The sequence below is a fragment of the Oryzias latipes genome, chromosome 2, assembly GCF_053564925.1.
Source record: "Oryzias latipes strain Hd-rR chromosome 2, Olatipes_Hd-rR_3.1".
NCBI classification, from domain to species: Eukaryota; Metazoa; Chordata; class Actinopteri; order Beloniformes; family Adrianichthyidae; genus Oryzias; species Oryzias latipes.
The window spans coordinates 7,824,687-7,842,531 of record NC_136238.1 but is presented as its reverse complement, the minus strand read 5'-3'; the positions used below and the strand labels follow the sequence as shown (position 1 = coordinate 7,842,531).

General features: G+C 43.0%; 1 protein-coding gene across 11 annotated transcripts in view; it reads right to left on the bottom strand.

Moving 5' to 3' along the window:
• Positions 1 to 786: 786 nt before the first annotated feature.
• LOC101172563 (peripheral plasma membrane protein CASK) overlaps positions 787 to 17,845 on the bottom strand; it is a 42,360-nt gene continuing 25,301 nt past the window's right edge. For 4 of the 11 annotated variants that reach the window (XM_011484998.4, XM_011485005.4, XM_011485011.4 and 1 more), the window contains 13 exons: positions 16,677 to 16,755; positions 16,499 to 16,584; positions 16,353 to 16,421; positions 16,192 to 16,260; positions 16,071 to 16,106; positions 15,864 to 15,902; positions 15,533 to 15,729; positions 4,887 to 5,002; positions 4,418 to 4,498; positions 4,151 to 4,231; positions 3,851 to 4,053; positions 2,214 to 2,297; positions 787 to 1,924 (listed from right to left, as the gene is read on the bottom strand). In XM_011484998.4, the coding sequence (XP_011483300.1) occupies positions 1,748 to 1,924; positions 2,214 to 2,297; positions 3,851 to 4,053; positions 4,151 to 4,231; positions 4,418 to 4,498; positions 4,887 to 5,002; positions 15,533 to 15,729; positions 15,864 to 15,902; positions 16,071 to 16,106; positions 16,192 to 16,260; positions 16,353 to 16,421; positions 16,499 to 16,584; positions 16,677 to 16,755 (1,317 nt within the window). In that variant the 3' untranslated portion in view covers positions 787 to 1,747. The remainder of the gene's footprint in view (positions 1,925 to 2,213; positions 2,298 to 3,850; positions 4,054 to 4,150; positions 4,232 to 4,417; positions 4,499 to 4,886; positions 5,003 to 15,532; positions 15,730 to 15,863; positions 15,903 to 16,070; positions 16,107 to 16,191; positions 16,261 to 16,352; positions 16,422 to 16,498; positions 16,585 to 16,676; positions 16,756 to 17,845) is intronic. The other 7 variants (XM_011485015.4, XM_004066591.5, XM_004066590.5 and 4 more) reach the window with 3 other exon arrangements.

Here is a 17,845-nt window from a genome sequence, read left to right as displayed (position 1 = left end):
CATGACAGTGATGGTGCTGTCAGTTTACCTTGTTGCATCACTGTATTATTAGTAATACAGTGGAAATTAGTAGATTTGGTTAGCATGTTGATTTACGGTATGCGCCGCTAAATTTTCTGGTTGTGCCCCTAAAAATTTCATTTAGGGGCCACAGTGCTCCTAGTGAAAAAAGTTAATCTGGAGCCCTGGAACTGCGTGCTCTTTGTCAGAGACGGGATGGCGGTTTGCAGGTTTCAGGCTGTTATAAACTCTGTGAAATAATAGATAATAGTAAATTGATGGTGGTGCAGATTTATTTTCTCCAAGCACTGCTACTGCTGTGCGCACACCCTGGCATTGCATCACAGCTGGGAAGGACTGGCCTAATAAAACAAAAAGGTATCTTTAACCCTTGTGCTATCCTAGGCACTTTAACGTTGGGAGTTGGGTCATCTAGACCCACTAGACATCATTCATTTCTTCAATGATTTGTGATCTTCACTGGTGTCCATGGATTACATGAAATCTTTCCACCTTTATCCACCTTTGTCATGGTAGGGAGAACACGTCAATGGAAGGGGTGGGTCATCTAAGATAGCACAAGGGTTAAAGATTTGTCTGCGAGTCACATGTGACCGTCAAAAGAGCTATATATGGCGAGCCATAGGTTCCTGACCCCTGGTCTACAGAATGGTGTCCAAGTGTGGCGTTTACGTGTTGTAGAAATGTTCAGCAGCAGGTGGGTGTTTTCCTGCTAGTAGTTTTTAGAGAAATGTTACTTGGCAAGGAGTCGCAGGAAAGCACAGATTCATGTCAAATGAAATATATTTCTTTAAAAATGAAATAACAAAAAGCAAACATTTCATACGGCAGAGGTCATTTACACAGGACACGAAGAAAATACAATGGACTCTGGAGGCGGTCTGACAGACTGCGTCACAGTTTGATCCCCGTGGGTTTGTGGGGCTAAGAGAACCGTTGGTCCACAGGAGGGTAAAGAATGAGTAGGTGATGTGACGTAGGAGCTTCTTTTAGAGGGTTAATATACACACACTGGCTCTTTATTGGTTCACTGGTGATGTAGGTACGCACCATAGAACATTTACACACACACACACACACACTTAACGGTGAGTCGCGGTCTCCCGAACAAACACTCTGTAGAATGGGAGGAACGAGGGTTGACGGTTCAGATGGGTCGCACGTGTCTGCCTCCACGAAGACCGGCTGGACGCCGAAGCGTGGGCGGTCCGTGATATGGGGGTGTGCATAGGTGTTGAGGACTTCCCCCTCTGGGCTCTCATAAGGCAGTGTTTGAGTCTGTCTGTGCTTTCAATGCTCGTCTTCCAAAGTCGGAGAGGAGGAGACGAGGGCAAAAGACCACACGTCTCTGTTCAGGTTTGTGCAAACTTTGATGTAAACAGACCTTTCAGGGTAGTGGGGTATATGGTGTTCAGAAACTGCCCAGTCTACTGTGCTTGAGGAGCTCAGACTTTGAACGTGTAGCCACTGTAGCAGTTTCTCATGTGCTTGAATGTTCAGTCTGCGGAGGGGACAGCAGCTATTGCCTTTTTTCTTATGTGTCCCGTCAGATTGAGTGTATGGAGCATGATTAGTAGTTGTTCATTTTTCTTTCAACAGGACACAACTGGATGATTGATAGTCAGTATGTACAGATGTTTATGTATATATGTACAAAGAAACAGAAGGAGATGAGGTCAAGTTTCTTTTTCCTGTACAGATGCACGATGGGGCACTCCTATTCCTGTCAGTAAACCCAGGAGACGGGGACCCACTGGGGGGCCGTGGAGACCAGGTCTACGGCCTCTTCCAGCAGGCGGATGGTGTCGTCGATTTCGTTGTTGATGACGGTCTGGTCGAAGTAGTGGGCGTAGGTCCGCTGTAGCGTTTCGGACTCTAGTTGGAGCCGTTGCAGAGAGTCGTCCTGGAACAAGGGCACACAGGCTGATGTGTATCATAGAATAGATTCAAAGTGGCTGGGATCTGTGCAGACTGCGGATGTTGTACGGCTACAACAGGTCATGGGTTTGTACTCACAGCAAGCTTCCTGCACCATTTAGGCATCTGTGGTGCACATGTGCATGGCAGAGGGAATACAGACATGCTTGAATGACATGTGGGCAGCAGTTGCATGCAGGGCAATGGATGGGAGGACGGACGTGTATTCTAGATGATGGATTGGTGATGTGTGACACCTGTAGAGTGCGGCTTACCTCCGTCAGGCCTGGGGTTAGGGTAGGTGCTGCGATGTAGACGACGTATGGTGCGAACTCTGCTGTCCTCAGGATCTTGAGTGCCTGCAGAGTGGAATGGGACAGGGGTGTCCTTGTGGGTGGACTTGCCCAGGTAGACTTGCGGCGCCCCATCTTTGCCCCCGACCATCCCAGGTAGACTTGCGGCGCCCCATCTTTGCCCCCGACCATCCCAGGTAGACTTGCGGCGCCCCATCTTTGCCCCCGACCATCTTCGCACACCGGCCGACGCTTCCGCCGACGCTCCACCACCTGCGGCCGCCTATCAGCCGACGCCTGCCCCGCCCAAACACACCCTCCCACCAATGGCATGCCTCCAGTCCAGGTGGCCCACATCAACTCGTCAAACCCCAACAACAGTCCCATCAGACGCAGTGAAAGCCATCAACAGGACAGAACGGGAATATCCATTTAAATTACTATGAACAGTCGGACATGGGCCAAATTACAACTCCCAAAGCCAGCTCATGCATATTCCTCCTGTAGCCTCCATCATCACAAATTAGGCAGAGCCACACAACAAGGCCATCCAATTAGTCCTCTCTCCTAATTTGCTTCAGCTATAGAACCATCATCCTTCAATCATCAACGTCCATGAAAGGCATCCACAGGGGAGGGGAAGAGCTAAGAGTGTCGTCATACACAGATAACCTTGTAGTGTATATTTCTGACCCCGTCCCAACTGTTCCCCACATCACTGATGTCCTACAGAAGTTCCAGGCTATATCTGGATATAAGTTAAACTCCAGCAAAAGTCAGCACTGTCCTCCCAACAACTTGGCCCTTGTATTACAAGACACTGCCTTGCTGTTTCAGATGTCCACAGACAGAAAGTTTTCAGGACTTGAGTGCAAGTCCAAACAGATGTCTAAATTGTCCAGCCAATTGAAACGACATATTCTGAGCATGCTCTGCTCTGGTGAATTATTGGGCTACAATCTTTAAAACATGATCAGATGCACTCCACATCACTCTCCAGCCTAGTGTAGAGGAAACCATAGTTGGTGTTTCACACCAAAACCCACACACATTGAGACAAATACACAATGACATTCTTGCATTTGCTACTCTAATAGCAAGGCACCGTATATCATTGCACTGGAAATCTAAGGACCCACCAAGGGTGTCCCAGTGGTTGACGGATCTCATGCAACTATTACAACTTCAAAAAACAATTATTCAGTTAGGGGATTGAGGGACAAATATTTCTCAGTCTGGGGTCCAGTTTTAGATCACTTTGGCAAACTCAGATTCCTACCGGAGACCTCCTCACATTTTACCATCACATCTCAGTAGTTTAGTTTCAAATATTTCAACTATTCTTAATTATTATTAGGATTGTTAGTAAAAATATTATTATTTGACTTTTCTTTACATATGATTATCACATCAGCTATAAATGTTACTATTATTGTATGTTACCACTTGACTAATCTATTTGGCCATCAAGTTGATCACATGCTTTTCTTATATTGGACAATTACAAACATTAAACTATATCTTTGTTTCTCTGTATTTCATGTACGTAACAATTCTCTTTTTGTTTACAATAACAACCAATCTGGAAACCAACACAGAACAAACCCTACAACCCTCACCTGTGGCTCCACATCCAGGATGGCCATCATGCCCTGAGCATGAATCTGCCTGATGGTCTCCAGTCTGGTGCCATACATGGCATCCTCATGGCTGCCGTATTCCAGGTAGTCATTGTTGCTGATGTCCTGCATCATCTGGTCGTGGGACACAAAGTAGTAGTTGGTCCCGTTCTTCTCGTCCTTCTTGGGAACACGAGTCGTGTCTGCCAAATAAACCCAAGTCCACACAATCATCATTACATCTAATCTTGATCAAAACCTTTCCATACGCCTATCACACCACAAAACCCATATACTCACGAGGAATCGGATAGGCAAAGCGGTCCGGGTGTTTGGCTATGAGTGTGTTCTTGATGTGTCTCCTGCCTACTCCATGAGCACCTGAACGACACCAACACATATAGCATCAGGTGACGCCACTGTTTTCTAAACACACATCTACACACACTTTACATCACATGTTAAAAACCAATGACACAAACTCAATCCCACTACTGTGCCCTTCATTCTGTGGAACATACTTACTTGATCTCTAACATTGGCTATGCTGTTTGGTCTCACACTCACCCAGAAGAACCAGAGTTTTTCTCTTGAAAAACGGCACTTTCACCACCTCTTCGTACGTCACCAGATCTAGTTGATCAAATACTGAAACACACAGGAGCCGCAGTCATTCACATCGTTTGACACTCTGAACAACATCATGGTACTAAATGACTACTAAACTTGGATGACTCCGAGCTCTATCGAGCACATGGAGGCTGTTACAATCTAACACAGACATTTGACACAATTCTACCAACTACAGGAAGCCATGATTGCAGACATGAAGCTTCAGTTGTTACTTACAGGCAGCCATAGGGTAAGAGACAGCATGAAAGATGGACAGAGGGGCAAGAGGGGAGGGGCCATTAATCAGATACACCATTAGTACATAGACTCCCACTTCAGCAGACACGCTAAATAGTCTGAGGGAACAGGTCTGCATGCAACAACCATTCCCCAAACATCACGCTCTTCGTGCCGCCTCACAAACCTGCATTGTGCTTGGCCAGGTACTTGTCCTTGTACTGCTTTTTCTTCTTCCCAAACCACGTACAGCTGGCCTGCTGCTCCTGCTTGGTCTTCTCCATTGCTATGCACGCTACACGCCTGAAAGACACATCGCGCCACATCTGAGAACCCATCAGGAAGCTGCAGCAATACATTCGGTCCAGCCTCCATTCTGCCCAAACCACTCCACCCAGCACACACTCACCATTACACACTACACATCAACAGTCACTACAGGTGTCTGCTTACATCATTTCACTTCACATGGACTACAATCACATTCATCTACCCCCATGCTTCTCAGTTAGTGGAGCAAGCTGCCCAGTGGGGGAACAATGCAATGCCAGGGGGGGGCACACAGTAGTAGGACTTTTAGGCACAGGTAATAGGGGGGCACACCCATTTAAGGGGGGAAGGGGGATAGGGAGGGGAACAGTGGCACCAGCGACTCTGTGCTTGGATGAAAATCAACACCACTATTCATTCACTATTATACGTCAGATGTCACTGTGTTTGAACCAGCCCTAAACCTGTCAACTGCAGTCCCTGGAGCTGCACCCTCCTGTTTCCTTCTCACACATGAGTGAGAAGGGGGGGGGGAATCAGGCTGCGAGGTGGAACAACACACAGAACACAGCCTACATTGCCCAGCAACTGGATCATCGCATGCCTTTACATGACTCAGCTCATGCTAATAACATCATTACTTATTTACTATTGTAGACATTTTGATGACGTGTCTTCATTTGCAATAGAAACGTATTCTCGGTGTCTACCTGTTGTTTAGTTGGTGTCAGTTTTTGACATAAAGACAGCAGGTTATGCAGTAAACCACTATTTGACATCATCAATAGACATTCAATCATTTAGAAACGACATCAGCACAATGTTTTTTTCCTGTTTCGTCACGCTAAAGACTAAAAACGTTACATATATTGCTGCTGATGAGTTAATGTTTCTGCTCTATTTACATTTACTTTTTATTTATTGATTTAATTATTTTTCTCTCCATCAAATGATTCACTTGGTCAAAATGTTTCTAAATGAGGACTGGCAGATTTTCCTTTATTTCAGGCACTTCAAGCTTCTTTTCCGTTTTAAACCATAACTGGGTTTCTGTGTGGCATAATAAAGTACAGATTTGTTGACAGTGAATTCAAATAGCTTTTTTCTTTGGCAATGTTAATATCTAATTTTTTAGGTATACTTACACAATTGTTAGAGATAATGATCTTATTTATATTCAATGCAGCAAGATGGGGGGGTCTTGCAAATAAATTCTCATCCAATGCATCATACACTCTGCTGTCAGGACATCACTTATACATCTGAACTGCCTACACCTTAAGTCATCAGAAGCACACACAGTTACTATTTACCTTTATTTGGGAATTCCTCTAAAGTCCATCAAATGCCCTCCCCTGACAGCAGTTCAACACTCAAGTCTCACCTGGAGGACTTACATGACCACATCCACATTAGCCTTACACCACTACAGTCACAATCCTTTCTGACTAACTACCAGCAGCAGCTTCTTTGTCACACGTACATCCCTTGTACAAAAGTCATTCACCCAAGTTTGTTTGCTTGACCCCGTTTCCATGTCCACCCATTTGAACCAGGATATCACTAGTCATTATGGACATCCTACATCTCCAGACCACATCCTTTACTGTCCCATCTCCACCACTCCTTTTTTGATCTTCCGCGATTCTCTCAAGTCTGCCAACAACTTAGACCAAATACTGCATGGATGCTCTTACATCTTCCTTTTCTAAAGCTGTACACAGCTTTTCACCCACAGCCTTTTTTTTTTTACATCTGAGTAAAGGACCAAACCAAAACACTCTATTTACACCACAATGAGGCTCCATGTCAATCTGCAGAGGTTTCACATCAAAGTCTGTTGTCACACATCGACACAGACACTACAACCAGTCCTTAACATCAATATTGTGATCAACACTCCTGCTTTCTGTCTCCATTTCCGTCATATCCTTCTCTATGAATACAAAGACTCGTGTTCAGCTTCCTCACTGGCTTCTTCACACTAACTTCCCTAACACTGTCTATTCTATCCACTTTGTCAGTTAATGCTGTCCCCTCCACCAGGTACACCGCACATTTAGACAAGTTGATATGCATCTAAACAAAGTCCTGCACACAGGTCCAGACACAATCCAGCTCTGTTCCAAAAAGAAACACCCTTCTGAATGCCAACAGTAAGATAAACATTTCAAACCTCTACTAAGATTTCTATATATCGGACTTCCGCAAACATGGCGTACAGCAGACGCGTACACTCGTTTTACAAACAATTATTCCACTAACATAATTCCGTGAAAAAGAAACACATACAACAGGGGATATGAGTGGAGGAAACACACTGCCAAAAAGCCAAAGGGCTACAAAAAAGACATTTACAAACTAACCACACCAGAAAACAGCAATCAGGACATGGAGGAAGCAGTGAACAAAGCTCACAAAGCTAGCATGAATGACACAAACCAGCACTGCCACACCTACACAGTGCTAATGCTAGACAGGATAGCACAAATTACCATTCAGATACACAACTGCCAGGAGTCAAGGACACATTCAAACAAAAAATATCATCCCAGAGACAAGACATCGACCCACTATTCAAAGCACATCACAATACACTGGAAAATCATGAAGCGCACCTAGCAGAGGCCCAGTCACGCATCACAACACGGAGGCTAATGTGACCCAACATAACACAGAATCATAGATTTGGAAACAATGGCTCAGAAAAACGACTTCCAAATCTTCAGGTTACCAGAAGACTTTGAAGGGGGTTCGGTTGTTTAGAAAATAACTTTGCATATCCGCAGACTTTGATCTCCAGATACAACATCAACACCAACCCCCCCAAAGAAACCCAAAGCAGGTGGGCTCGCCAGGCATATAGTGATCTATTTTCAGAGTTTGGAAAACAAAGACATGATCCTGAAGACTAAAGAACATCCAAGTGGACAACCCGCTGATCCAGTTTGACCATCATTACACAGAAAAAATTGTACAAATAAGGTGTTCATATTCCACGTTTGAAACGCTTTTAAGGAGCGGAGGATCCATTTCCAATTGGAAAGACAGCGTCCAAACTTACAAAAGCACAATGGAAGCAGTGGCGCAGGATAAAGAAAAGAGACATTGATGTTAATACAACATGCACCAAAAGCACCAGGGGACCAGGCCAGACCCAAGTGACACAGGGATGGCAGCGCCTCAGCAATAAGAAGAGGCTGCAAGAATACCAAAGAAAATAATCACACGGAATCTGCAAATACAGCCAATTTCAACAATAACTCCCAGGCAGAGCTCAGACACTGAAGATTAAGGAATGATGGACAATGCTAGATTTGTGTCTAGGGGCAGACCCCCATCTGGAATGAGGACACTCTGTCCACCCACCAACAGAGATAACAGAGGAGAGACAGAACCTTTCCCAGTTCACATTATAGTTCAGGCTGTACGGTTTACACTTGTTTTGGAGCTAGTCATTGTCTGGGTGTATAAATATGATTGTTAGACTGAAATGTGTACTATAAGTATTGCCTCACTGAATGTGAGTGGGCTAACCACACCAACAAAGAGGGGGATAATTCTGCAAAAATGAAGAACAGAAAATATACCATTAGCTCTATTGCATGAGACCCATTTAAATGATCAAGAACATGAGAAACCGAAAAAACTAGGATTCTGAAATACTGATAACAATTCAAACAAACAACGTCGCAAAAAAGGAGTTTCTATTTTGATATCAAACAAAACTCCATTTGAGATTGACACCGTGATAAAGGGGAAGGATGGGCTGAACACTATAGTAAAGTTTTATAGTAAAGTGCAGTTTTAACTATAGTCAATGTATAGGCCCCAATCGACAGTGATCGACAATTTTCTTAATCCCTGTTTCATGTAAATGCTGTGGAAGCTGAGGAGATTCTAATTTGCAGAGAGGAGATTTCAATGTTACACTTTAAAGTACAGACAACTACAAACATAAAGGAATATCACCACATTTGTCAAATTACCCATAGAAGATTTAGGATTGATGTGTGGAGGACTTTAAATCCCCATAAGAAAGATTCTACACATTACTCCACAAGTCACACAGTCCATTCAGGAATAGACAATTTTCTTATTTCAAAATCCCACATTCATAGAGTTGAACAATGTAACATTGAGTGTGAACTTGTGTGTTACCATAATATTCCACACAGGTAAAAAACTAACAACATGGAGATTGAATGTCGGAATTTTGAATAATGAAGCTATTAGTAAAGAAATAAACTGATCTCAAACAATCTTTGGAGGACAATAATAACAGAGACTAGACAGTGTTGTGGGATACTCTTAAAGCAGTAATGAGGGGGAAAGTCATAGCAAAAACTACATGGTTAAGGAAAAATAGTGTGAAAAATATTCTGACATTAAAAGAACTTGAACAAGGGTTCATAAAAACAAATACAACACAAAGATAACAACAAAACACTCAAAAACAAATCTACTACATGTTAGAAGAAGAAATAGAAAACAAAGATGATTCCTTTTAAACAAAGTTATCAGGAAGGAGGGCCTAAATCAACAAAATTACTTGCAAAAATGATTAAAAACCAACAAGCGCTCCATTCCATCTATCGAATCATTGATCCCGAGATTAAGTAACAAATACCCGAGAGGCAGTCGAAAGAATAATCACTAACTACTATAAAAGACTTTATTCCCAACCTCTTTCGGCTTGTGATCAAAATAAAACAAACTTTTTGACAAATTTGTATCTCCCGTTTATTGGATTGAATCAAAATAACCTTCTTACACCTGAAATAACAAAAAAGGAAATATTAAAAACCATCAAAACTCTGAAAACCTATTAATCACCAGGCAGTGACAGCTTCCCAGCTAAATGGTAGAAAATGTTTCAAAATGAATTGACCATAAAATGTCTATTTTATGGTCAGAACTATTATATCCGTGTTTTTTTACAACCAGGAGAAAACAGTCGTGTTCTAATGACAGACCTATATCAGTACTACATATAGATTACTACATGTATACATTTATAATTTGTCATACAATAAACACATTTCTTCCTGACCTTTTTGATAAAGACCAGACAGGATTTCTCAAAATGTACCTCACACACGACAACATTAAGAGAAACAAACTGAAAGAGCCCAAAGAGAACATAGAAGTACAGTTCCCTCAAGTATAGATGCAGAAAAAGCTTTTGACTGCGTCAATTAGAATTTTGTATGCTTAGTCCTGCAAAAAAGTAAATTTAATAGCAAATCAGTAGAAGTCATAAAAACTATATGTTCGCAAACGAATACTAGAATTCAAAGAAATGGAAATTTAACTAGAACATTTAAATTGGTAAAGACTGCAGACTTTACCCAACTCTGTTTGCTCTTCTCATTGAGCCTCTGGCACAGGCGATTACTGAAATACCTGAAATTAAAAGAGCCTTGGTGAATGGCATTGAACATAAAATAGGATTGTTTGCCAATGACTTAATAGTGTACCTTGAACAACCAGAAATATGAGACACATTTCAACATTTATCTGGACAAAAAATCTCTCAAAACTCTAGTTTTTAATTTCAACTATGTCCAACTTTAAATTCAGCTGGAATATGACAAGTTTGAAATACCCAAGTGTGGAAATAACATTAGACTTTCAAAATTTCGACATTAACAATTATTCAGTAGTACAAGAAAAGAAGCAAAAAGACATTGAGAAATGGTCAACACTGCCACTAGACTTCAGCTCTACAATTGAAATTGTAAAAAGAACATTTTGCCCTGGTTTGTATTTCCATTTCTAGCTCTACCAACACAGGCCTCTAACACGCAATTCACAATGTGGGACAAGACAATGACCAGATTCATATGGGATGATAAAACATCCAGAATACAATTCGGCACCCTCGAGCTTTCAAAGAATAAAGGAGGTATGGCACTGCCAAAGCTGGAACTGCACAACTACAATACTTATGCCGTTACTGTAATCCCCATTACACTGGAAAATGGAAAAATAGAGAATGAGAAACTTTACAAGAACCCATTTAAAACATTCTTGGAGATAAAGAGTTATATGAAACAAAGAAAATTCCTCTAGATCCCATAACAAATAAAATAACTATATGGTTCAAATTACTGCAAAAACACACAATCTCAAATCTTCTTATTTCTCTTTCAGCTTTTCCCATCAGGGGTCGCCGAGGCAAAACAACCTCTCTTTGGAGGATGAGTCGCATGGTTAACTTGGCAATGTTTTACGCCCGATGCCCTACCTGACGCAACCCTCTCAATTTATCCTGGCTTGGGACCGGCACAGAAGCAGAGAAGGGAATAGGGAAAAAACACACAATCTCAAATACTGCTACAAAATTAAAATGGGTAGCATTTGAGAGGCTATTTAAACCAGCAGAATATGATCCAACTTATAAGTATTGGACTCCAAAAGGAATATAACCACATGGTGCTTGAAAGAAAAGAAGGACAGACAGAAATCTACTCCACCTTTATCCATCTTTGTCATGGTAGGGATAACACGCCAACGTAAGGGTCGGGTCATCTGGATCCCATAGGGTTAGACGAGGGTTATTTGGGGAATAATTTAAGGTATTTTGACTCTTATTTCAATTAAACTTTTGCCGTGACATGGTAATGTTTCTGCTGTTTGTTCATTTATCGCAAGTCATATCGTCATCGCAATATTGATCACTAATATCGCATATCGCAAGTTTTCCTCTTATGGTGCAGCCCTATAAGACAGCGAGACAGAGTGGCTCTTCTGGGGATGAGGGAGCGATCGTTCAAACAATAATAAAGGGATACAAAGACAGCTATACTAAACTGATTAGCACACTAAATCAATCATTAACAGAGTCTGACAAAAATGCAACTTTAACAGTAATCGGTAACTGGGAAAAAGTATTAAACAAAAATAACTGAGCAGGATTGAGTAGACATGTGGAGACCGCACCAGACCACTACTGGATCCCAAACATGGAGAGAGTTCGTCTGGAAGAACCTTTTAAGGTTTTTCACAACACGTAAACCAAAGAACAAACCGTTAATCAGAGCCGTTGGCGTGGATGTGGAGCGTTCTCGTGTAGTCTGGAAATGTCCGAATGTGACAGGGTTTTGGAAGATGGGTGAAACAACATGCCAAGTGCTGGGATATACAACTCCTTTGGAACCAGAACTGTTTTATTTGTACATGTTCTCAGGAAACTCAATTCACCAAAATGACTAATACTTTTTTCAAGTTACGTCACTAGCAGCTACAAAAAACATTAACCAAGACCTGGTGCACTACGTCCATCCCAACAATGGAGCAATGGACATCAACAATTAACCACATCTATTCAACAGATAACAATAACATACAGACTGAAACTGCAATTACACCAAAAGTGGGAAACATTGACACTTTACAACATATATAGACCCACAAAGTATCTAGAATTGACATCTGTTTTGATTTTGGTTTGTGTTTACATGTAACACACACTAAAGTTTTAACAACAAAATAAAACATTCAAATAGATTTTCATTATATCCAAGTACCCAAACACCAGGACCAGTCCTACTAATCACCATCTACATATGCCATCCTAACATGATCACATTGCAGCCATTTACCTATATCTGTTATCTCTTTCCCTGAACGCTACCATATTATATGCAACACAAGTGCACCATCAAACATTTTCAACATGTTTGCTAGGCTGAACTCACATCCACCTGTCACTCCCCTTCACTCTTCCAGTAGCGTTTAAGACAAGACACACCTTTATCACAGGCTTCCTTCTCTGAGCTGCCTTCACACATGTCTACATTACAAATCCATTATTCGATCGGAATCAATCCTAGCACCACAGATCTGTCATTCATCCACCAAACTACAGATCCATCTTTACTGCCTTTCATCTTACCTTAACCTCATCAGGGCTCGACATAGCCATTTGTCCGCTGGCCCGGTCCTGTTTTTTGAGCAGTGCGGACCACAAGACTTTACTTTTCACTTGTCCGCTCGGGCCACTAAAATATCTAACAATTAATACAATTTTCACCTTTTACAATAAAGTATATTTTGCGAAAACGTGTAGATTTACCTCGTCTTTATAATTCACTTTTTCTGCTAGTCCTGTGTTCAGACTTCAAGGGTTTCTATGGGAAACCTTTGATCACTTCTCCTTCTCTCCCGCCTGCGCGCGCGGCTGTCACTGCCGAGCACCACGCGGCACGCGCTCACTCAATTTTTTTTCCAAACTTTATTGAATGTAACAATTCAATACTAAACAATGTTAAACAGCAACAACGAAGGAACAAGCCAGTGGGTTATTATTACATTTTAGGCAGATATATTTAAACTGACACACATATCAGCGCGCGCCCTGGTGGTTTTTCACCGCAATGATCATAAATCCAACACCGTCACTGAAGAGAGACTGAAGCATGTCAGAGATGTGGAAGACATGGCAGGAATAGATAGGAATATGTTAGATGGAGTGACGGGTGGAATTAGTGCTATGGACAGCAAGATATTTAATGAATGCATTGAAGATGAAACTGTATGCACTAAGCTTTAAGCTGAATGTCAAAGAATCAAAGGCAACTCAAAATACCTGAATCTCAGACTCAAATGGAGTATAAGGTCAAACTAATTAATTTTGTTTTTCTTTACAACACTGTAAGCAGTAAGTATTTCTAGTTAGCTGAATGATCTCAGCAATTTAATTGTATTTAATTTTTCAATTATTTAATTTAATTAGGTAACTAAAGTAACTAAAAAGTAAATGTAACTTTGCCACAGTAACAAAAAGCAGAACCTTAAGGCAGTCAGGGCAAAAAAGTCAATAAAACTTCTTAACTATTGATTAGGAACAAATGTGAAATAGCAGTGATTAGAAGCAGCATGAAAACTTCTGAACTAGTGTTTCCTACTACACTGCAGCGCTCTCTCCAAAACATCTGAAACAGACTAGAGCAGATTTAAGTTTGATATGCTCTATTTTTAGTCATTGAAAAGTGTATAAATAAGTGCTAGATGTCACCAGAATGCACCAAATTGCACCATATTAAAATTTTCCGGGGGGGCATGCCCCCGGACCCCCCTAAAGTTGCAAGCACCTGCGGAGCGGCGGGTCTCGCTGTGCGCGGTGTCGGGCCAGTAACTTTCAAAAACTACTGGCCCTGTGGGCCAGTGCAAATTTCTGGGCTATGTCAACCCCTGCTCATGCTAAACAATTTCTTTCCCCACTAACCTTTTGTAGTCTACCGTATCGCTTTTTTCATCTAATCTTCTGGAGTAACGTGTAACACTACAGCACGACCTCCACCTACCGACCAAAGGGAAACGCCCTCCAGGACAGGCGGAACATGGATTTATGTCATATGAGCCTTTACTATGTTCATTATCTGCTCATTAATGTTGGTGCTTCTGCTTCTGTGAACTGTATCGCATACACCTTCTTACTATCCATAGATCGTTGATGTATTTCTACTCAAGTATATCTAAACGTGTAAACCGTCTAAATCCTAAATCACATCAAATCCAGTGGATCGTGAATCCAATCCTTCCAAGCTCTGTTGAATCACATAGAATCTTTTGTGGACGCTATTGTTCATATCCAGCCCTCATATTTACTCCATTACTCCATGTCCAGATCAGACTAGGACTATGATTTTCATTTAGATAATTGCGACGTTGCGTAACATGGCCTTCTCATAAACTGGAAGAATCAACAACTGCTAATTGCCCCTAAAGCCTCGATATGAACCGTTACTTCAAGTCTCCTTACAAACAGCCACTCATACTACAAACATAATGCCAAACGCATCCTGGACAGTCCGCTACACCATTGTCACAGGCTACAGTGTCCATTGGTTTTCGACTTTTGGTTTGCTGATGACGCTGTCTTTGATCATCAAACCTCTAACCATTCAGCACACACCTGACAATATAGTGCTCATATGTTTAAAGCGGCACAACTTTGTCAAGCACCACCCGCTTTCCCCTCAGAGACACACAACTTCCAACCACACCACACATACAGAAACCAACACGCACTCACCCAAATATCAACACGTTCTCACACCCGTCAGACATCACTGCTGGACCACCACAAAGAGATAGAAGCTAAACATCTGCCCCACCAAACTGCCCCCACATCAGGGAACGCTTACTTTTATGTACGTCTGACCACACACGCTATCACAACGCTATTCAACGTGGTTTGTGATAGTCAGTTTTGGGGGGAGGGGGGGGGGTTTACATCAACACACCACACTGAACTCCTCCGCACAATCCATCCCACCCAAAAGACTTTCATTTTGTTACTGTTTTAACACCCCAAAGCCGCTTTTGAACGACTGCCTTGTGGGAGGAGCCACTGACAACAACGGGACATTTTGTAAAAATTAGGTTGACACTAGATGAACAAGAAGCAGAAAGACGAGCAACAACACGGTCAGCTTGCCTACTAGAACGTGAAGCCCGTGTGTCCTGAATGTTTCCGTCTTTACACCATATTTACTGTCTGATTTGAACTCCCCTGTGGATTCAGCGGCCGGCGTTTCAAACGTGTGGACTCACCACTCCTGCAGCTCCGGCGACGGGATCAGGCCCGCCGTGCCGTTCTTGGTGTTCTCCAGCTTTCCCTGCCACCAGTTGTGGTCGTCCTTGGAGATGATCTGGATGATGTCGCCCACCCGGAAGCGAATGCCCGCCTCTTTGCAGGGGATGAGGTCGTCTTTGGCCGGGTCGTACTCAAACTGCGCGCGCACGTAGATCTGCGCACAGGAGCCACATGCGTCAGGGAGGACGACCGGAAGCTTCGCCTGCTCCTTCAGAACCGCGACGTGCTTTCAAAGCAACATAGAGTCAGAACACAGATGGAGGGTGGAGCCACTGACACACAGCTCACCTTAATGGACAATTTATCCTTGATGGCAGGTCTGGAGACCTTTAAGGAACACACACACACACACACACACACACACATATAGAGTTCATGCAAAGAAAAGGTTACAGCAAATCCACAAAGATGTGATCGAGAACCAAAGTGGTGGATGAAGGACAAACATCGAGCCTCTTTCTGTCAGAACCAACGTTCCGCTAATTGTCATCTCACCACGCGGCCTTTGGGCTGGATCGTTGACGGCAGGTCCTGCAGACACGTCCCAGACTCACGTCAGCGGACTTCTAACAACTCGGATCCTAAACGATCAGAGTCCACCGGGCGGCACACTCACCAGAATGGAGCTGGTCACGCTGGCGTGGCCGTTGGCGGGCGACTGCCGGGACAAATCCGGAGACTCTTTCTGCACCGAAAACACAAAATAAAAGGGTCCGGTGCGTTAGCTTCATTGATCGTGAGGAGAAAAACCGCAAAGGGGTGTGGGTTCTACTCCACCTCGCAGGACATGGACTGGGACCGGTAACTGGGGACGATCTTGAACGTGATGCTGCCCCTCATCTCCCTCTGTTGAGTCACAGTAACAAACGCGTCACAACACGATCCCGCCTGCCGTCGCGCCGTCCCAGGACCGAGACACCCACCAGCATCTTCTGCAGCTGCTCCACAGTCTGGTTGGCCACGCTGATGCTGTTGATCTCTCTGATCTCGTCTCCCACGTGCAGAGTCCCTGACGGGAAGCGACCGCCAACAAGTTCAGATACAAATCCAGCCCCCCCCCCGGGAGGACTGTGCTCTGCCCGTATGAAAGGAGGTTCCCACCTTGTCGGTGAATCATCCCGCCGTGCATGATGCGGGCCACGATGCAGTGGTTGAGGTCGTTCATCTTCAGAGTGATGCCCTGCGGAGGAGACAGAGTCCAGAAGACATTCAGTCAGCGTGAGGATTTCTTTGAAGCAGCAGAGCGATGATCCACCGAGTTCTTTTACTCGATTACATTCCGGTTTATTTTAGTCTTCTAAACTCACAGCATCTGAACACAGTGAAGATAAATCCACTTTGACCAAACGCTTTTGTCCTCATGGAAACACACTACGGATGTTCATTCTAAGACACAGGCGGGAGGTCAAGTTACATTTAAAACTTTGAGAATTGAAAATAAAAAATCCTGTTTTACATTTATCCCCGTTTTACAATTGCATGGAATAAAAGATCGGAATTTTGCTTTTAACCTCAGAGAAACAACAGTGTGTAATTTAGCCCATTTCCTACATTTGTTTTCTCATTTTACTCTGATTTTTGGGCCATTTATATATTTATAAACACTACAATATGGTTTTGTTATTTTACATCATTTCATCTCTGCTATTTATGAACTAGAACAGCCCAGAAGTACATCGTTCTTAATTCTTCTGGGTTAAACATGAATGTTGATTCGTGTCAGAACTCTGTCTCCCCCTCTGGTCACCAGCGGTAACCGTCTCTAGAGTTCTAACCACACTTCCTGGGTGCTGCACACCTGACGCTCATCCCCTCCATTAACCACAGCATACTTAAACACTGCACCGAGTCTCACTCAGTGTGAAGTATTGTTTGTGCCACTCTGTCTTCATCACTGCGTGTTATATCTGGACCTGATCTTCTGTCGCCTGACCCTGACTCAGTTTGACCTGCCCCGACCCTCGCCTGGATCCTGACTCCCCCGTCTCTCCTCTCCTGTTATGGACCGCTGCCTGCCTGACTGATCCTGATTTAGCTTTGTGGACTTGTAGCTGAGCTAATAAACCTGCTGCACTTGGATCCAACCTGTTCTTGTGACACAACAAAAACTCTACGAAATGAATGAACCAAGTAACAAATATTTTTTGGAACTTCTGCTTTTCTGGCACTACATTTGATTCAACGTTTTGATCTAAAATGGGCCAAAACCACTAAAAAGCAAACCCTGTTATCAAAAGAAAACATGTGGGTTTTTTTTTGTTTGTTTGCTC